General features: G+C 43.6%; 1 protein-coding gene across 1 annotated transcript in view; it reads left to right on the forward strand.

The window, feature by feature from the left end:
* LOC121293778 (proton channel OTOP3-like) overlaps positions 1-22,538 on the forward strand; it is a 42,415-nt gene that overhangs the window by 4,096 nt on the left and 15,781 nt on the right. The window contains exons 3-4 of the mRNA XM_041217095.1: positions 1,675-1,811; positions 10,066-10,124. Coding sequence (XP_041073029.1) covers positions 1,675-1,811; positions 10,066-10,124 — 196 coding nt within the window. The remainder of the gene's footprint in view (positions 1-1,674; positions 1,812-10,065; positions 10,125-22,538) is intronic.

Below are 22,538 nucleotides of genomic sequence, written 5' to 3' on the forward strand. Positions count from 1 at the left end.
TCTCAAAAATCTGGGCTAGAATCCTTGCTGGGTGGTTAATCATTTGATCTCCCATGCCACGCATTGTCTCCAAGCTGAGATGCTGAGCGAATCCTGCTTTCAAATCTCTGGCACCCTGTGGGATTAATTTGGAAAATCTTAACCCCGTTCATAATTAACAAGACTACCTCTTAACTTGCACCGGTAACTGGAGTCTCAGACACACACAAAAAGATTGGTTAGTGCCACCCATGACTCAGTTGCAGCATTCTCCATTCCGAGTAAGAAGATTATGAGTTCACGACCCACTTCAGAGGCATGAGCACTGAATTTAGACTGATACTCCATTGTAATACCAAGGGAGTGCTGCACTGTCAGAGGCTGTCTTTTAATTAATACATTTATATGTGCTCTGTCTGGAGGCAAGTCCTTGCCTGCTGTCGCTTCATCCTGAGCAGTTTGGTAGTTTTTGTCCGCGGTGGTTTGACATTGCCTTCTACACCCAGGGGCAGGGTGAGGTGGTAGGTTCCAAGTCTACCTCAGCCAGAACTGGAACTGAACCAATGCTGCTGGCATTATTCTGGACCACGCACTAGCTGTCTAGCCAACTGAGCTAACCAGCACTCTATCTTTTAAAAGCGATGTTAAACCAAGGCCAGATTTGAACTTGCAGAACAAAACAAAACCTGCATTTATATAGCTCCTTTAATGTAATTTAACATCCCAAGGTGCTTCAAAGGAACATTATCAAACAAAATTTAACCTTAAAAACGTAGACGATGATGTTAGGATGGGTGATCAAAATTTAGATTTCAAGGATAGGGAGATATACAGGCAGAATTTTAGGGAGTGAATTCCAGAGTTTAGGACCCAGGCAGCTGGAGGCACAGCTGACAATGATGAAACAATTAAAATATGGGATATGCAAGAGGCGAGAATTGGAGGAGCGCAGAGACCTTGGTGGGTCCTTGCAGGAACCCAGCCATTGGAGGGATTTGAAAACAAGGATCAGAATTTTAACATGAAGACATTGCTTGACCGGGAGCACAGGGGTGATAGGAGATTGGGAATTACTGCACTGTGCCAAGGATTTGACTCTACATGGTTTTGGATGAGCTCAAGTTTATGTAGGATGCAAGATAGAAGAAGCACATGAATGTATTGGAATAGTCAAGTCTACAGGTAACAAGGGCTTGGATGAGGGTTCCAGCAGCAGCTGAGCTGCAGCGAGGGTGGAGTCAGTGAAAGTCACCAAGGTGGAAGTAGGCGGTCTTAGATTTGGTGAGGTGGGTGAACAGGACTTACTGCGAGTTAGGACGCAGGAAGCAAGTTAACGCAAAAGATCCCATGGCACGATTCCAAGAAGAGCAGGATGAGTTTTCCCCAGTGTCCTGGCTAATATTTATCAATCAACATCACTAAACCAGATTAACTGCTCATTATTGCTGTTTTTACAATCTAGTTGTGTGCAAACAGCTGCTGTGTTTCCTACTGTAACTACACTTTAAAAAATAATTCCTTGGCTGTAAAGTCTTTGGAATGTCCTGAGGGTGTGAAAGTCACATTATAAATAAAAGTTTCTTTCTTCCTAATATTGTTGTTGGGGCTTCATTGATGTAGCCACAGTTATGGTATGTCTGGCTATTCTCCCTGCTGACACTACAGAAATCAGTTGTGTTTTTGCTCTGATTTCAGGGGCAGTGTTGCTGTTTGGAATCTGTAGTGTCGTGCTTGATGTTTTCAAGACCGGATACTTCTTTCAATACAGCAACGGTGGCGGAACTGTGAAGGCAGTTTATTCCATTGTGGAAGCGATCTTCATCAGTGCACAGGTAAGCCTCTTATCATTTCAATTGAGTGTTGGAGAATTCAACCATTGCTTACAGCTCACAGAATAACTTTCCTGTGATATGTTAACCATGCAGAGTCAAATCCTTTTCTCATTTGTCAAAGGATACTTTTGTAATCATGCACATACATTTTAATTAGAAACTGCGACACTACTTTGTATAAAGCAAATGCATTGTTTAGTGATTGAATTGATGATGGTTAGTGTTTGATTGGATGAACTGATAGGAAATGTCAGTGTTTGGTTAGATGGATTAAATTTTTTTTTAATATTCTTTCCTGGGATATAAGCGGCACTGGCAAAGGCAACATTTGTTGCACATCCTTACTTGCCCTTGAGAATGTGGTGATAATCCGCCTTCTTAAACCACTACAGCCTATGTGGTGTAGGCACACCCACAGTGCTGTTAGGAAGGGAGCTCCGGTCAACGGACAGCAAGATAATTCCAAATCAGGATGGTGTGTGGCTTGGAGAGGAACTTTCAGGCCATGCTGTTCCCATGCATCTGCTGCCCTTCTTCGAGAGGTCTGTAAGGTGCTGTCAAAGGAGGCTTGACGAGTTGAAGTGCATTTTGTAGATGGTACACACTGTTGCCATGGTGCGCCAGAGGTGGAGAGAGTGAATGTTTAAGGTGCTGGATGGTGTGCCGATTAAGCGGGCAGCTTTGTCTGGCTTTGGATAGGTTGGTTTTTGGTTTAATTGATTGATAGATTGGATAGGTTGGTTTTTGGTTAATGGTTGATAGATTCAATTGGTTGGTTTTTCATTAATGGAATGATAGATTGGATTGGTTGGTTTTTGGTTAATGGATTGGTTGATTGGAATTGTTGGTTTTTGGTTAATGGATTTATAGATTGGATTAGTTGGATTTTGGTTAATGGGTCGATAAATTGGATTGGTTGGTTTCTGGTTAATGGATTGATAAGATTAGAATGGTTGGTGTTTGGTGAATGGGTTGATAGGTTGGATTGGTTGGCTTTTAGTTAATGGATTGTTCAACTGGATTGGTTGGTTTTTGGTTAATGGATTGGTTGATTGGAATGGTTGTTTGTTTGGTTAATGGATTGCTTGTTTTTTGGATATTGGGTTGATTGATTGGATTGGTGGGTTTTTGGTTAATAGATTGATTGACTGGATTGGTTGGCTTTTAGTTAATGGATTGATAGATTAGAATGGTTGGTTTTTGGTTAATGGATTGATAGTTTGGAATGGTTGGCTTTTAGTTAATGGATTGATTAATTGGATTGGTTGGTTTTGATTTAATGGATTGATTGATTGGAATGTTTGTTTTTTTGGTTAATGGATTGGTTGTTTTTTGGATAATAGGTTGATTGATTGGAATGGTTGGTTTTTAGTTAATGGATTGCTAGATTAGAATGGTTCATTTTTGGCTAATGGATTGATAGATTGGATTGGTTGTTTTTTTGGTTAATGGATTGCTTGTTTTTTGGATAATGGGTTGATTGATCGGATTGGTGGGTTTTTGGTTAATAGATTGACTGGATTGGTTGGCTTTTAGTTAATGGATTGATAGATTAGAATGGTTGGTTTTTGATTAATTGACTAAATTGGTTGGCTTTTAGTTAATGGATTGGTTGATTAAATTGGTTGTTTTTTGGTTAATGGATTGGTTGTTTTTTGGCTATTGGGTTGACTGATTGGATTGGTGGGTTTTTGGTTAATAGATTGATTGACTGGATTGGTTGGCTTTTAGTTAATGGATTGATAGATTAGAATGGTTGGTTTTTGATTAATTGATTGAATTGGTTGGCTTTTAGTTAATGGATTGGTTGATTGAATTGGTTGGTTTTTGGTTGATGGATTAGTTGATTGGATTGGTTGGTTTTTTGGTTAATGGATTGGTTGTATGGATTGGTTGGTTTTTGCTTAATGGATTGATTGATTACATTGGTTGGTTTTGGTTAATGGATCGATTGTTTTTGGATAATGGTTTGATTGATAGGATTGGTTGGTTTTTGATTTAATGGCTAGATTGATTAGATTGATTGTTTTTTGGTTTAATGGATCGGTAGATTGGATTGGGTGGTTTTTGGTTAATGGATTGATAGATTGGATTGGTTGGTTTTTGGTTAATGGATCGAATGATTGGATTGGTTGGTTTCTGGTTAATGGATCGAATGATTGGATTGGTTGGTTTCTGGTTAATGGATTGATAGATTGGATTGGTTGGTTTTTGATTAATGGATTGATAGATTGGATTGGTTGGCTTTTAGTTAATGGATTAATTGGATTGGTTGGTGTTTAGTTAATGGATTGTTTGATTGGATTGGTTGGTTTTTGGTTAATGGATTCATTGATTAGAATGGTTGGTTTTTGGTTAATGAACTAGTTGATTGGAATGGGGTTTTTTGGTTAATGGATTGATTGTTTTTTGGATAATGGGTTGATTGATTGGATTGGCGTGTTTTTGGTTAATGGATTGATTGACTGGATTGGCATGTTTTTGGTTAATGGATTGATTGACTGGATTGGTTGGTTTTTGGTTGGCTTTTGCTTAATGGATGGATTGATTAGAATGGTTGGTTTTTGGTTAATGGATTGATAGATTAGAATGGCTGGTTTTTGGTTAATGTATTGATAGTTTGGATTGGTTGGCTTTTAGTTAATGGATTAATTGGATTGGTTGGTTTTTGATTTAATGGATTGATTGATTAGAATGGTTGGTTTTTAATTAATGGATTATTTGGTTTTTGGTTAATGGATTGATAGATTGGATTGGTTGGCTTTTGGTTCATGGATTGGTTGATTAGATTGGTTGGTTTTTAATTAATGGATTATTTGATTGGATTGGTTGGTTTTTGGTTAATGGATTGATTGATTAGAATGGTTGATTTTTAGTTAATGGATTATTTGATTGGATTGGTTGGTTTTTGGTTAATGGATTGATTGATTAGAATGGTTGGTTTTTGGTTAATGGATTATTTGATTGGATTGGTTGGTTTTTGATTAATGGATTGATTGATTAGAATGGTTGGTTTTTGGTTAATGGATTGGTTGATTGGAATGGTTGTTTTTTTGGGTAATGGTTGCTTGTTTTTTGGATAATGGGTAGATTGATTGGATTGGTGGGTTTTTGGTTAATTGGTTGATTGACTGGATTGGTTGATTTTTGGTTAATGGTTGGTTGTTTGGATTTGTTGGTTTTTGCTTAATGGATAGATTGATTAGAATGGTTGGTGTTTGGTTAATGGATTGATAGATTGGATTGGTGGGCTTTTTGTTAATAGATTGGTTGGTTTTTGGTTAATGGATTGATAGATTGGATTGGTTGATTTTTGGTTAATGGATTGATAGTTTGGATTGGTTGATTTTTGGTTAATGGTTTGATAGATTGGATTGATTGGTTTTTGGTTAATGGATTGATTGAATAGATTGGTTGGTTTTTTTGGTTAATGGATTGGTTGACTGGATTGGTTGGTTTTTTTGGTTGCTTGGATTTGTTGGTTTTTTGGTTAATGGATTGATTGATTAGAATGGTTGGCAGATGTGAGAATCATACAAATTCACTCCCCTGAACAGCACACTGCTCCAAGATTCCAGTTGATTATGGTGACAGTAATTTTTCCTGTATTTATGCACAAGACAAGTGTGGTAACAATTCACCAACTGAGACATTTTGACCCAATGCGTGTGTGAATATGTCAAAAAAATTTTATGCTGTATCAAATGGAAAAACTCTAAACTACCCTTTTCCCACCATCTCCTCTTTGGAAGTTGCTGCCTCATGTTGAAGTTTAGCACTCACGATGTCCCACAATATTGTCCAGCAGGCCACTGCTAAGATGTGACCCCAACTAGTGAGTGTCAACAGGATATTGATTACAAAATATTAAAATATTGCGAGGGAATCATTTTGGGGAGATTTTTTAGAAACCTTTGTGCTGTTGTACGGTAGCACCTGCGGAAGGTGACTGGTTGATTGGAGATTGTAAAATTCAAGGTACAGGACGTACCAAGGGTTGAAATATTCAATTCTGCCTAGGAACAGGGGCAGAACCCTTTTGGGAGATATCAACAGGTCACACAGATGAGTTCAAGGGGCAGAGTGAACACCGGCTCTTTGGGAGGTAGGCTCCATGTTGTTGCAGTGCTGCCGTTAGTTATGCTGCTGAGGGGCTGGGCCCCCATTAGTAGATCAGCACTGCTCAGAGTTGGGCACCAGGAAGCCTAGCAGCCTGTGTTGTCAGAAGCATGCCTGTGTTTAGACATTGGAATGTAGCCTGACCAACACGGTGGGTGGGGTGGGGGTGCAAGATCTCGGTAGGAGGTCAGCTCAGCTGGAAAAGAAGACCAAGAATGCTGGACTTGTGAACAGATTTGGGTGAGATCTGGAATAGTGTGCCTTTTGGGTTAAGACTGTACCTGTGGAACTCGGAGTGTAGAGTTGCTATCATCTAGGGATCAGACTAGCTCTTTGAAGGAAAGGAGTTAAAATCCCTTCAATGGAAGGCAGGGGGCAGAATCCTCCCAGATTTGCAAGAAGTGCAGTAGCAGGGGGAAAAAAGGGCATTTTACCCGTTGGCCGCAATGACAGCTTTTCACGCTGTATTGTCCCAATCATGCCTCATTAATTATGCATTCCTGGGAAACATGTCATTTCGATGGTGGGCGGGCTCTCTTTCACCCGCCACGCCATCACCTCACCGCTTCATCATGCCGGGTGCCATATTTAAAGTGCAGCCATGTGCACATCTCAATGCTTCCAGTCCACGGCTGCTGCAAAGTAAACTCGGACCCGAAAGGCAAGAAGACTGCAGCCCCTGAGTTTAATGACGTGTCCCTCAAGCACCGTTTGGACACAGTAGAGGCCTACCATGATGTCTGTACCTCCATTCTGGCCACCAGATGGGCAGCAACATCACTAATCCAGCATGAGAGGCGGTGGCAGTAGTGGTCAGTGCCAACACCCTACAAAAAAGGGCAGTGCTGCAAAAGGATGAGTGATCTTCTCTGTTCCACCAGGGTAAGTCACTTTTTTCATCACTCTCAACTCACAAATGAATCACACATCCACAGGGATCTCACTCACTGCCAGTTCAAGGGACATCACCATTCACTCTCTCACACACACCTTCATTGTCCTCATCCAGTCTGTGGGGCCACTTGCCACCCACACATACCAGGCATACTTATCATTTGGCCTGGCAGGCGTCCTGCTTACACTCTCTCCATCTCTATTCCTGCAGGACAAGCTGCAACACAACAAGGTGGAGAGGTCATAGACTTGTGGAGGAATGCCTGAAATCAAGGTCCTCACGAACTTTGAAATTAGAGCCATCTAGCTGGCCGGCGAGGATCTGGACAATTCCTGTGCTGACGGTGAGGTCGGTGGTGCGCTACCAAGTGAGGAACCAACAGTGCAACATCCATCAAACAACCATGCCATGAGCAATGTGTCCTGTTTCACAGACCATTGCCATGCACTAATTATCTCTCCTTGCTTTTGCAGACACATTTGGGAAACAGCCGACAAGAGTCCACGAGCCAGGGCCTCCAATCAAGCCCCGAAGAAACCCTTGAAGAGGAATCTGAAGGCACCCTCACTGAAGACCCAGCACAGCGCTCACCCACACTATCCACCAACGCTGACACACAGACCTCGGTGGGACCTAGCTTTAGAGTAGCCTTGGTGTCACAATCTGGTGAGAACATTGCATGCTCTGATCCACAGCAGGCAGTGGCAGGGACTTCCCAGGTCTTCAGCACTCAGGGGGCTACCTCAGTCCAGGGCCTCTTCCCTGTACTTTGTGAAGCCTTCAGATCAAAGTGATGGTCTGGCCTTACACTCCCTGGACACAGGTGCCTGCACCTCAATGGTGCTTGTTATTGCTGCCAGAATGTCGTGGGCAGGAGTCACAGAGATCTCTCATTCTCTGTGTGTGTTTTCAGCACTTTAAGGTGGGGCTGACCTGCATCTCATCAGCATCTGTGACCAGTGACGCTGTACTCCTAAAGGAGTCAGGTGCTGAAGGCTGACAGGATCAGCTGCATTTAAAGTTTCACAGCTGCGTCTCCATGATACAACCCTGATCACAGACTGCAAGCATACTGCCCTCAGCCAGACAAGAGTCAGATATTCACAGAGGCAACGTTAAGATCTATGGAGTGTCCTCACTGCATGTCATCATCTTCCTCCTGGAATCAAGTGATTACAGCCTCCATTGCATCTCCATGACAGGAGCCTTATAGCAGAGGATATGCACGCTGCTATAAACCAGACTGGAGTCAAACGTTCACAGATGCATTGTGAGGATCTATGCTAATCTCCTCACAGCATGTTGTCTCCACCTTATATATGCTGCTGTGAAACACATGCTCGGATGACCCAGCATGGGGGGATGATTCCAGTGGGATAGACTTATACGCAGATGTATTACAATGGGGTTCCTGCCATCCGACAGTGGGAAAGGCGGCCTGTCATTGACAGGCAGAGCAGAGAATTGCAAACTGGTTTCACGATGTCATGGAACCAATTTTTGGCCTTATCGCCATGTTGTTTGCTCACATCACTGAGCACACCCGATGCCAGCGGACATGGAAAATTCCAACCCACGCCCCCCACCCCCCACCCACCAAGTCTTTAAAAAAATTGTGACTCAGGGATGACTGACACCTGGGTGAGTTGCTGAGAAACTCCTGGGATCTGTCTTGGTTGTGTCTGTCATTTAATATGCAGTTTGTGGTGTGTTCGACCAGAGTTTTCTTGTTAATTAATGTTTGCCACATGTCAATTCTAGATTTCAGAGTATAAGATAGTTAGTGTTGGCTGTTTGTTTTACTGACTTTTTTTTCATAAATTTCTTGTTTGTTTAAAACTGTGAAATCGTGTGGCTTTATTCTCTTAGTGAGTAGCTGTTAAAGTCTACTTCAACAAAACTGGATCGTAATTAAACTTTGGGGTCTCTTCCGGGATTGTACCAGAATTTGGGGGCCTGATCCAGGAGCATAATAGTATTTGCAACACGGAAACAGGCAATTCAGCCCAACTAACCCATTCCACTGTTGATATTCTGCACACATCTCCTCCACCATCATCCAGCCCCATCAACATATCCTTCCATTCCTTTCTCCCTTATGTGCTTCTTTACCTTCACCTTAAATGCTTTTCATGTCGACCACTCCCTATGGCAGTAACGATTTATTAGTAACTATAGTCTATTTATAGCCCCCATTTCTGGTCTCTCCCACAGGTGGAAACATCTTCTCTACCTTACTAAACCCATCTTAATTTTAAAGATCTCTATCAGGTCACCCCTCAGCCTTCTCTTTGCTAATGTGAACAGCCCCAGCCTGTTCAATCTTTCTCGTTGTGTATAACCTCTCAGTTCTGCTATCATTCTAGTAATTTTTTTGTACCTTCCCCAGTGCCTCTATGTCCATTTTATAATGTAGAGACCTGAACTCTTCACAGTGCTCCCGAGTGTGACCTAATCAAGGTCCTATACATAGCTTAACAGAACTTCTCTGGTTTTCAACTCTATCCCTCAATAAATTAAGGTTTCTTTCATGTTCTTATAAACCTGCATTGCTGCTTTTAGTGATATATGCTTCTATACCCCCAGGTTCCTCTATTCATCTACCATGTTTAGCCACTTACTTTGTAAGTAGTCTCCTTCTATTCTTCCTACCAAAATATACTACTTCACATTTATCTATGTTGAAGTTGATTAGCCAATTACATGCCCATTTTGCAAGTTTATTAATGTCTTCCTTTATTTTGCTGTGATGCTCCTCTGTATCCCTCTAATTTGGTGCCATCTGCAAATTCTGAAATCAGGACTTGGTGGTTACCATAGCGATCTGATGTTATCCTCAGCCAATCTCCATATGTACACATTCCAGTGGGAGGTCAGACAGGAATCAGGACTGGGAAACATTATCTGCTTTCCTCTAAGCCAGAACACTAGGAACTACAACAACAAACCTCAATAGCTGAACTCATGTAACCCAGCATAGAGACATTGCTAAATCAGAGGTGAGAAAGGTAAGCCACATTTTCCAGGGTAGTCACAGGAAAACTGGATTTATCTCCATTGCTTCTGCATTCCAATCTGCACACAGATGGAAGGAAATTAAAACTTCCTTCATTCTGATTACAAAAAGCCACATAAAGATTAAGGCAGAACATCAGCAACTGAGGAAGAATGTAGCATATTTAAGAACAATGACTGAAGCTTAGTAGAGAATAATTTCTACTTATCTTTTAATATTTCTAGACCTACTTATTGTGGTTTCACTCGAAAGATTGCTTCCACACGCGCCGTAATATCACCAGGTAGGAACTGCTCATCAATTTCTATGCTTGATAATTCAGATGAGAAACATGATGTTCCAATGGATTGAAGCACAGCCCTTTCACTCCTGGGGTCTAGAGCAATGGAATGGAGGGTCCCCCTCTGTCTGTTGACTGCAAGGGTGTCATATACAATGATCTTGAGCAGATTCAGCCAGTTACAGTGGACAACTGAGCACAACTTGTTATTAATTGACATTGAATTAGCAATCTCATTCCTAGAGGTCACTGAATGGTTGGTGCAATGCACCACTAACTTCCCAAGAGCTGAATTCTCTCTCCTCAGCACCTACCAGCTACAGGAACTATTTCCTCAGTGCCTCACCACTGCAGTTCCTTTTTGACTAAAACTAAGCATCCATCATGGGCCCCTCATGGGTATCCAAAGTGAAAGGGATTAAAGTTAATTGTCAGTAAACCATAGGCAATGCATGAGCAATTTTCCCATTACAACACCGTCCCGTGCCCCCCAAGAAACGAGGCCATGAGGCTTCACATTAGGATCATCCAATTGGACAATTAACTCTATATTCCCAAGCCTAAGATTGATCCATTAGTACAGATGACAAAAAGCTTGTGATAAAAGGTATAGTTATTTAAGGAGCAACTGAAGGATAGCCTAATAAAGGTCTTCTAAATTATGAATGGTTTTAATAGAAAGAACATTTCCTCTTGTGGTGAAGAGCATAACCAGTGGCCATCAACATAAGATAATTAAGAAACTCTTTACCCAAAGAATGCTGAGAATGTGGAACTCTCTGTCACAGGGAGTGGTTGAAGCAAATAGTATAGGTGCATTTAAGGGGAAGTTAGACTAGCATATGAGGGAGAATAGAGGGTTACGATGATAAATATAGCTGAGAAAAGGTGGGAGGAGGCTCAAAAGGAACATAAATCCCAGCATGGGCTGGATAGACTGTTTCTGTGCTGTATACTCTATGTAACCTAAAGAGAAGAGAATTAGAGAGGCAGAGAGATTAAGGATGTCAGTTCAAGAGTTTAAAACCTATACAATAAAAGACACATCCATCACCGGTGGGGCAAAGGAAATCAGGATGTACAGGAGGCCAGAACTAAAGGAACGCAGAGATCTTGGAGGATTGGAGAAGATTACAGAGATATTGAAGGACAATGGGAAGTCTGATCCCTTCAGACACTCCCTGAAGACAGAATCCTGTATGGCAGCCTCACATCCTACAATAACAATATCAAATTGGACAGAACAAGCACACAGGATCTCAACCACCTATCTAATCTACTGTTAAATGTTAACATGGTCTCAGTTTCAATCACTAACTTTCATAGGGTATTCCACAGCCTCACAACCCTCAGTGTTAGAAGGTTTATCATGCTCTTCATCCTAAATCTGTTGTGTTTAATCTTCAACCTACCCCCCTCTCACTTTAAATCCCTCAAACACTGAAAATAGCTGGTTTCCAAATGTCTCCACTACTGTTTGCACATCCCCCTCTGCAAGAGGAACTCTTCAGAATTCCGGATTACCATCCATGCCCGCTGCCTTACATTTTGTTCAGGTCAATGAAGCATGATGTCCACTTCCTCTCAGCAAACAGGTCCCTTAACGTCCTCTGCCTCAGAGGCAGTGAATGAATAAAGCTCTTACTAATTCTTTTGACTCTACCTTTAACGAGAGTCTCCCACAGTTCTTATCTGGTATATGGGAATGGTAGCATACTGATAATGTTACTGGATCAGCAATCCAGAGAGCTAAAGCACCGGAGGCATGAGCTCAAATTCCACCACGGCAGCTACCGAAACTACCAGATTGTTGTAAAAACCCATCTGGTTCACTAATGCCCTTTAGGGAATGAAATCTACTGTTGTTACCCAGTCTGCCCTACAAGTGAACCCAGATCCAGAGCACAGTGGTTGACTTTTAACTGCCCCTCAGAAATGGACTAACAAGCCACTCAGTTGTATCAAACCGCGACAGCAAAGTTGAAAAAGAATAAAATTGGACAACCACCTGACATCGATCTAAGCACCAGAAACAACAAAGGGACACCCTGAACAAAAACAGAATTACCTGGAAAAACTCAACAGGTCTGGCAGCATCGGCGGAGAAGAAAAGAGTTGACGTTTCGAGTCCTCATGACTCTACAAGGGACACCCTACACAGTTGACCTTGCAAAGTCCTCCTTATTAACATCTGGGGACATGTGTCAAAATTGGAAGAGACCAGTCAAACAACACCCTTGCATATTTATACTCACCAAATCCCACTTACCTGGGAGCCAGAGAGGCAACGGACCTGTGAGGAAGCAATCTGCAACAAGAGAATACAAACATGGACTGAGACTTGAGGCCTACACTTACCTGGGAGTCGAAGAGGCGGCAGGGCCTGCAAAGAAGTAACCCAGAGCGAGAGAATACAAATCGGGACTGAGGCTTGAGGTCTATGTCACTTACCTGGGAGTCGGAGAGGTGGCGGGACCTGTGATGAAGCAACCCAGGGCGAGAGAAATAAATCAGGACCAAGGTTTGAAGGTCTCCACTTACCTGGCAGCCAGAGAGGTGGCGGTCCCAATCAGCTGGTCCCAGTCAGCTGCTCAGAACCGGCTCGTGCTGAGTTTGAAAGGAGAGTGAGAAAAAGCAAATAGTGACATCACAGGAAAACTAAGCTCATTGGTTGGTAAGAAACTGCTATTAGGGACTGTCTTTAAATTGCTGTAAATTAGAAAGAGTGTTTTTTTTTAAAGTAGCTACACTTGGATTTAAGTGAGAAACACCAGGAATAAGGGAAAATCAGGGCCAGTAATAATAAAGTAAGATAAATAAACCAAAGTAAAATAAAGTTAAGACATGGCAGGGCAGCTTGGTTGAGTGGAATGTGTGGCCTGCAATATGTGGCAAGTCATGGATGCTACCGGTGTCCTAGATGACCACATGTGCAGAAAGTCCTGCCAGCTGCAAAACCTTGAGCACTGGGTTTCAGAGCTCAAATGGCAACTGGAGTCAGTGTGGCACATCCGCGAGGCTGAGAGCTACATGGATAGCATGCTCAGAGAGGTGGTCACACCGCAGCTTAGGAGCCCGGAGGCAGAAAATGAATGGGTGACTGCCAGGCAGTCCAAGAGAATTGGGCAGGTAGTACAGGAGTGCTCTCAGGTCCCGCTCACAAATCAGTTTTCTATTTTGGATACTAGTGAGGGCATTAATTCCTCAGAGGAGTGCAGTCAGAGCCAACTTTGTGGCACCATGAGCGGCTCAGCTTCAGGAGGGAAGAAGAAAGGAAGAGCAATAATGATAGAAGATTCTTTAGTTAGGGGGACAGACAGGTGTTTCTGCAGCCAACAGACTTGACTCCAGAATGGTATGTTGTCTCCTTGGTGCCAGGGTCAATGATGTCACTGAGCAGCTGCAGGAAATTCTTCTGGCGGAGGGCGATCAGCCAGAGGTCGTGGTCCACAATGGTGCCAATGATCTAGGTAGGAAGGGGGATGTGTTCCTGTAATCAGAATTTAGAGAGTTAGGTCAAAAATTAGCAAGCAGAACCTCAAATGTAATAATCTCCGGATTACTCCCAGTGCGACTCACAAGTGAGTACAGAAATTAGGAGGATAAGGCAGATGAATGTGTGGCTGGAAAGATGGTGCAGGAGGAAGGGCTTTAGATTCCTGGGACAAGCTCTGGGGAAGATGGCACCTGTACAAGCCGGACGGATTGCATCTGAACAGAGCCAGGACTGAGTTCCTTGTGGGGCGTTTTGCTGGTGCTGTTGAGGAGAGCTTTAAACTAACTCGTTAGGGGTGTGGGAACCAAGAGAAAATATTAGTGAGGAACGCCAGGGTGCACAAAATATTGGGAGAGGCAGATAGCACTAATGCAGAGAATAGTAAGTTAATAGGTGGAGTCAGAGTAAGGGAGAAAGTCATGAAGTCTAAATCAGGGTTACTGTACATGTTTGTGAATTCATGGAGTATAGTAAATAAGATTGGGGTGTTACAAGTGCAGATTGCCATGTGGAAATATGATGTGGTGGCTCAAGGAAGGACAGGACTAGGTGTTAAATATTCCTGGGTACAAAGTATTCAGAAAACAGAGGAAAGAAAGAAAAGCAGAAAGGGTGGCAAGTATTGGTTAAGGAGAGCATTGCAGTGCTGGAGAAAGAGGATGTCCCAGAGGGTTCAAGGACAGGATCAATTTGGCTAGAGCTAAGGGACAAAAAGGGTGCAATTACATTGCTCAGTGTAGTCTATAGACTGCCAACTAGTGGGAAGGATATAAAGGAATACATCTGGAGGGAAATTAGAGAGATGCAGACATTATAATTATTCTTATAATAATATAATGGAAGACTTTAATTACCCGAATATAGACTGGGACAGTGGTAGTGTAAAGGGCAGTGAGGGACAAGCATTCCTAGATTGTGTTCAGGAGAATTTTCTTCAGCAGTATGTGTCCAGTCCAACAAGAAGAGAGGCACTGTTGGACCTGGTTCTTGGAAATTAGGGGGCCAAGTAGATCAAGTATCAGTGGGAGAACATTTAGGAGGCAGTGATCATTGTATCATAAGGTTTAGGATGACGGTCAAAAAGAACAATGTGCAATCCAGAGTAAGAATAATTAATTGGGAGAGAGCCAACAGGGATGAAGGATAAGTATGGCAAGTTTCAGGAACCTTGGATATTGTGAGATTAGTCAAAAAGAAAAGGGAAGCATTCATAAGGGCTAGAAGGCTGGGAACAGATGAAGCCTGTGGAGAATATAAAGAAAGTTGGAAGAAGCTTAAGCAAGGAGTCAGGAGGGCTAAAAGGAGTCATGAAAAGTCATTGGCAACCAAGATTAAGGAAAATCCCAAGGCCTTTTATACATAATTAAAAAGCAAGAGGGTAGCCAGGGAAAGGGTAGGCCCACTCAGGGATAGAGGTGGGAATCTGTGTGTGGAGCCAGAAGAAATGGGAGAGATACTAAATGAGTATTTCTCATCAGTATTCACCAAGGAGAAGGACTTAGTGATTTGTCTAGGGAAGAATGTGTAGATAGCCTGGATCATGTTGAGATCAAAAAAGAGGTGTTAGGCGTATTGAAGAATATTAAGGTGGATAAGTCCCCAGGGCCAGATGGGATCTACTCCAGAGTACTGAGGGAGGCAAGTGAGGAGATTGCTGGGGCCTTGACAGAAATATTTGTATCCTCACTGATTCTTCGTGACAGGATTTACTATCATTTGGAAGCAAATGGGGGTATTAGTGAGAGGCAGCATGGTTTCGTGAAGGGGGGGTCGTGTCTCACTAACTTGACTGAGTTTTTCGAGGAAGTGACAAAGATGTTCGACGCTGGAAGGGCAGTGGATGTTATCTACATGGATTTCAGTAAGGCCTTTGACAAGGCCCCTCATAGCAGACTGGTACAGAAGGTAAAGTTGCATGGGATCAGAGGTGAGCTGGCAAGATGGATACAAAATTGGCTTGGTCATAAAAGACAGAGGATAGCAGTGGAAGGGTGCTTTTCTGAATGGAGAGCTGTGACTAGTGGTGTTCCGCAGGGATCAGTGCTGGGACCTTTGCTGTTTGTAGTATACATAAATGATTTGGAGGAAAATGTAACTGGGCTAATAGGTAAGTTTGCAGACGACACTAAGATTGGAGGAGTTGCAGATAGTGAAGAGGATTGTCAAAGGATACAACGGGATATAGATCGGTTGGAGACTTGGGTGGAGAAATGGCAGATGGACTTTGGAAGGTCTAATACAGGTAGGAATTATACAGTAAATGGCAGAACCCTTAAGTGCATCGACGGGCAGAGGGATCTGGGTGTACATGTCACTGAAAGTGGCAACGCAGGTGGATAAGGTAGTCAGGAAGGCATATGGCATGCTTGCCTTCGGTGGCAGGGGTATTGAGTATAAAAAGCTGGGAAGTCATGCTGCAGCTGTATAGAATCTTGGTTAGGCCACACTTGGAATATTGCTTACAATTCTGGTCGCCACATTAGCAGAAGGATATGGAGGCATTGGAAAGGGTGCAGAAGAGGTTTACCAGGATGCTGTCTGGTCTGGAGGTTATTAGCTATGAGGAGAGGTTGGAGAAACTCGGATTGTTCTCACTAGAGCAACGGAGATTGAGGGGTAACTTGATAGAAGTTTACAAAATTATGTGTGGCATGGACAGAGTAGATAGTCAGAAGCTTTTTCCCAGGGTGGAAGAGTCAATTACTAGGGGACATAGATTTAAGGTGAGAGGAGAAAACTTTAGAGGAGATGTGCGGGGCAAGTTTTTTACACAGAGGGTAGTAAGTGTCTGGAATTCGCTGCCAGAGAAGGTGGTGGAAGCAGGTACGATAGTGGTGTTTAAGAGGCAGCTTGACAAATACATGAATAGGATGGGAATAGAGGGATATGGACCCCAGAAGTGCAAAATGTTTTAGTTTGACAGGCAATATGATCAGCGTAGGCTTGGAGGGCCGAAGGGCCTGTTCCTGTGCTGTACTTTTCTTTGTTCTTTGTTCAATGGGGCAAGAACAGAGCTGGGCTGGATAGACCGGAACCAAAGGTTGGCAGGAAAAACTGTAGCTGAACAATGGGCTACCTTCAAAGAAGAAATGGTTCAGGCATAGTCAAGGTATATTCCCTCAAAAGGGAAAGGCATGGCAAATGAATCCAAAGGCCCCTGGATGAAAAAAAAGATAGAAATTAAGACAAAGAAGAAAAAGTGCACTTATGACAATTGTCAGGTAGAAAATACAATTCAGTACCAAGCGGAATACAGAAGGTTTAAAGGGGAGGTGAAAAAGCAAATAAGAGAAGCAAAGAGGAGTTATGAGACTGGTAGCCAACATAAAGGGGAATACCAAAGTTTTCTATCAGCACACAAATAGTAAGAGGGTGGTAAAAGAAGGAGTAGGACCAATTAGGCACCAAAAAGAGGATTTACACATGGAGGCAGGGGGCAAGGCTGAAGTATTAAATGAATACTTTGTCTTTACCAAGTAAGCAGATGCTATCAGGGTCATAAATACACAGGAGGAAACTCTGTCACTAGAAGATTTCAAAATTGATAAGGAGGAAGTGTTTGGTAAACTGTCGGTACATAAAGTTGACAAGGCACTAGGTCCAGATTTTTTTTTTAAATTAATTCACGGGATGTGGGCTTCGCTGGCTGGGCCAGCATTTATTGCCCATCCCAAGTTGCCCTTGAGAAGGTGATGGTGAGCTGCCTTCTTGAACTGATGCAGTCCATTTGGTGTAGGTACATCCACAGTGCTGTTAGGAAGGGATTTCCAGGATTTTGACCCAGTGACAGAGAAGGAACGGCGATATATTTCCAAGTCAGGAAGGTGCGTGACTTGGAGCAGTACTTCCAGGTGGTAGCATTCCCATTTATCTGCTGCCCTTGTCCTTCTAGATGGTAGTGGTTATGGGTTTGGAAGGGGCTGTCTAAGGAGCCTTGGTGAATTCCTGCAGTGCATCTTGTAGATGGTACACACTGCTGCTACTGTGCTTCGTTGGTGGAGTGAGTGAATGTTTGAGGATATGGTGCCAATCAAGTGGGCTGCTTTGTCCGAGATGGTGTTGAGCTTCTTGAATGTTGTGGGAGCTGCGCTCATCCAGGCGAGTGGGGAGTATTCCATCACACTCCTGACTTGTGCCTTGTAGATGGTGGACAGGCTTTGGGGAGTCAGGAGGTAAGTTACTTGTCGCACGATTCTTAGCCTCTGACCTGCTCTTGTAGCCGTAGTATTTATATGGCTAGTCCAGTTCAGTTTCTAGTCAATGGTAACCCCCAGGATGTTGATAGTTGGGGCTTTAGTGATGGTAATGCCATTGAACATCAAGGGGCGATGGTTAGATTCTCTCTTGTTGGAGATGATCATTGTCTGGCACTGTGTGGTGCAGATGTTACTTGCCACTTGTCAGTCCAAGCCTGGACATTTGTACAGGTCTTGCTGCATTCGGACATGGACTGCTTCAGTATCTGAGGAGCCGCGAATTGTGCTGAACATTGTGCAAACATCAGCGAACATCCACACTTCTGACATTATGGTGGAAGGAAGGTCATTGATGAAGCAGCTGAATATGGCTGGGCCCAGGACACTACCTTGAGAAACCCCTGCAATGATGTCTTGGAGCTGAGCTGACTGTCCTCCAACAACCACAACCATCTTCCTTTGTGCTAGGTATGAATCCAACCAGCGGAGAGTTTACCCCCTGATTCCCATTGACTCCAGTTTTGCTAGGGCTCCTTGATGCCACACTCAGTCAAACCTTGATGTCAAAGGCCGTCACTCTTACCTTACCTCAGGGGTTTAGCTCTTTTGTCCATGTTTGAACCATGGCTGTAATGAGGTCAGGAGCTGACTGGCCCTGGCGGAACCCAAACTGGGCGTCAGTGAGTAGGTTATTGCTAAGCAAGTGCTGCTTGATAGCATTGTTGATGACCCCTTCCATTACTTTACTGATTTTTGAGAGTAGACCGATGGGGCGGTAATTGGCTGGGTTAGACTTGTCCTGCTTTTTGTGTACAGGACATACCTGGGCAATTTTCCACATAGCCAAGTAGATGCCAGTGTTGTAACTGTACTGGAAAAGCTTAGCTAGGGGTGCGGCAAGTTCTGGAGCACAAGTCTTCAGTACTATTGCCAAAATATTGTCAAGGTCCAGAGCCTTTGCACTATCCAGTGCCTTCAGTTGTTTCTTGATATCATGTGGAGTGAATTGTATTGGCTAAAGACTGGCATCTGTGATGTTGGAGGAGGCTAAGGTGGATCATCCACTTGGCACTTCTGGCTGAAAATTGTAGCAAATGCTTCAGCCTTTTCTTTTGCACTGATGTGCTGGGCTCCCTCATCATTGAGGATGGGGATATTTGTGGAGCCTCCTCCTCCAGTCAGTTGTTTAACTGTCCACCATCATTCATGACTGGATGTGGCAGAACTGCAGAGCTTAGATCTGATCCGTTGGTTGTGGGACCGCTTAGTTCTGTCTATCACTTGCTGCTTATGCTGTTTGGCATGCAATTAGTCCTGTGTTATAGCTTCATCAGGTCGACACCTCATTTTTAGGTATGCCTGGTGCTGCTCCTGGCATACCCTCCTGCACTCTTCAATGAACCAGGGTTGAACCTTGTCTTGATGGTAATGGTAGAGTGGGAAATATGCTGGGCCATGAGGTTACAGATTGTGTTCGAGTACAGTTGTGTTGCTGCTGATGGCCCACAGCGTCTCATGGATGCCCAGTCTTGAGTTGCTAGATCTGTTCAAAATTTATCTCATTTAGCATGGTGGTAAACACGACACAACACGATGAAGGGTATCCTCAATATGAAGACGGGACTTCGTCTCCACAACGACTGTGTGGTGGTCACTCCTGCTGATACTGTCATGGATAGATGCATCTGTGGCAGGCAGGTTGGTGAGGATGAGGTCAAGTATGTTTTTCCCTCTTGTTGGTTCCCTCACCACCTGCCACAGACCCAGTCTAGCATCTATGTCCTTTAGGACTCGGCCAGCTTGGTCAGTCGTGGTCAGACTTGAAGTTCCCCACCCAGAGTACATTCTGCATCCTTGCCACCTTTAATGCTTCCTCCAAGTGGTGTTCAACATGTAGGAGCACTAATTCATCAGCTGAGGGAGGGCAATACATAGTAATCAGCAGGAGGTTTCCTTGCCCATGTTTGACCTGAGACTTCATGGGGTCTGGAGTCGATGTTGAGGACTCCCAGGGCAACTCCCTCCTAACTGTATACCACTGTACCACCACCTCTGCTGGGTCTGTCCTGCCAGTGAGACAGGACATACCCAGGGATGGTAATGGTGGTGTCGGGGACGTTGACCATAAGGAATGATTCCCTGAGGATGACGATGTCAGGCTGTTGCTTGACCAGTCTGTGAGACAGCTCTCCCAATTTTGGCACTAGCCCCCAGATGTCACTAAGGAGTACTTTGCAGGATTGACAGGACAGAGTTTGCCGCTGTCATTTCCATTTCTTAGGTTGATGCCGAGTGGTCCAAGGTGTATCCAAGGATATTGAAGGAAGCAAAAGACGAAACAGCAGGGGCACTGACCATAATCTTTCAGTCTTCCCTAGACTCAGGGGAGGTGCCAGAGGACTGGAGAATTGCAAAATTTACACCCTTGTTCAAAAAAAGGTTGTAAGGATAATCCCAGCAATTACAACTTGGAGTTTTTTGAAGATCTAACAGAGAGGGTTGATGAGGGTAATGCTGTTGATCTGGTGCACATGGACTTTCAAAAGGCATTTGATACAGTGCCACACAACAGACTTGTGAGAAAAGTTATGGCTCATGGAATAAAAGGGACAGTAGCAACGTGGATATAAAATTGGCGCAGTAATAGGAAATAGGGAGTAAAGGTCATTGGATATTTTTCAGGCTGGAGGAGGTTTGTATTGGAGTTCCCCAGGGGTCGGTGTTGGGACCCTTGCTTTTCCTGATATATATTAATGATCTAGATCTTGGCGTGCAGGGGACAATTTCAAAGTTTGCAGATGATACAAAACTTGGAAACATTGTAAATTGAGAGGATGACAGTCTAGAATTTCAAAAGGACATGGATAAGTTGGTGGAGTGGACAGATACGTGCCAGATAAAGTTCAATGTGGAGGAGTGTGAGGTGATACAGTTTGGTAGAAAGAACATGGACAGACAATACAAAACAAGGGGTAAATCTTTGAAGGGGGTACAGGAGCAGAAAGGCCTGTGTGTATATGTGCATAGATCATTGAAGATGGCAGGACAGGTGGAGAGAGCAGTTAATAAAGCATACAGTATCCTGGGATACCATACTCCTCAGCAGGATTATTGTGCACAGTTTTGGGCGCCACACTATAGGAAGGATGTGAACACATTGGAGAGAGTGCAGAAGAGGTTTACAAGAGTAGTTCTAGAGATGAGAAACTTCAGTTATGCAGACAGATTGAAGAGGTTGGGGCTGTACTCCTTGGAGAGGAGAAGGCTAAGAGGAGATTTGATAGAGGTGTTCAAAATCATTAGGGGGCTGGATAAAGTAGATAGGGAGAAACTGTTCCTGCTCGTAAAAGGATCAAGAACGAGCAGGCACAGATTTAAAATGATTTGCAAAAGTAGCAAATGTGATGTGAGATAAAGCTTTTTCACACAGCAAGCGTTTTGAGTCTGGAATGCACTGCCTGGAAGTGTGGTGAAGGCAGATTCAATCGAGGCATTCAAGAGGGCATTAAATGATTATTTGAATAGAAACAATGTGCAGGGGTATGGGGAAAAGGCAGGAGAATGGCACTAAGTCATAATGCTCATTTGGAGAGCCGTGCAGACAGGATGGGCCGAATGGCCTCATTTTACACCATAACATTCTGCAATTCATATCTTACAGTCAATGTCCCAGGCTCCACCATCACCATCTCAGAGGACGTTCTATCCTACTGGCAGGACAGACCCACCAGAGATGGTGGCACAGTGGTATACAGTCAGGAGGGAGTGGCCCTGGGAGTTCTCAACATTGACTCCAGACCCCGTGAGGTCTCATGGCATCAGATCAAACATGGGAAAGGAACTCTTCTACTGATTACAACCAAGCACCATCCCTCAGCTGATGAATCAGTGCTCCTCCATATTGAACACCACTTGAAAGAAGCACTCAGGGTAGCAAGGGCACAGAGTGTACTCTGGGTGAAGGACTTCAATGCCCCTCACCAGGAATGGCTCACTAGTACCAATACTGACCAAGCTGGCCAAGTCTTGAAGGACATATCTGCCAGACTGGGTCTGCGGCAGGTAGTGAGGGAACCAAGAAGAGAGAAAAACCTACTTGACCTTGTCCTCACCAATCTACCTGTCACAGATGCATCTGTCCATGATGGTATTGATAGGAGTAACCACTGCACAGTTATTGTAGGGACAAAATCATGTTTTCACATTGAGCACACCTTCAATCATATTATGTGGCACCACCACCATGATAAATGGGATAGATTTAGGACAGATCTAACAGTTCAACACTGGGTATCCATGAGTTTGTGGATCATTAGCACCAGTAGAATTGTATTCAACCACAATCTGCAATGTCAGGGTTTAGCATATCCTTCATTCTACCCTTACCAACAAGCCAAGGGATCAATCCTGGTAAAATGAGTGCTTAAGAGTTTGCTAGGAGCAGCACCAGGAATACCTAAAATTGAGGTATCAGCCTGGTGAAGCTCCAACACAGGATCGCATGTGTGCCATACAGGGAAAGCAGCATACGATGGAGACAGCTAAGCGATCCCACAACCAATGGATCAAATCAAAGCTCTGCAGTCCTGCCGCATCCAGTTGTGAATAATGGTGGACAGTTAAACAACTAACTAGAGGAGGAGGCTCCACAAATATCCTCATCCTCAATAATGGGGGAGCCCAGCATTTCAGTACAAAACACAAGGCTAAAGCATTTGCAACCAC

The sequence above is a fragment of the Carcharodon carcharias genome, chromosome 22 (assembly GCF_017639515.1).
Source record: "Carcharodon carcharias isolate sCarCar2 chromosome 22, sCarCar2.pri, whole genome shotgun sequence".
NCBI lineage: Eukaryota > Metazoa > Chordata > Chondrichthyes > Lamniformes > Lamnidae > Carcharodon > Carcharodon carcharias.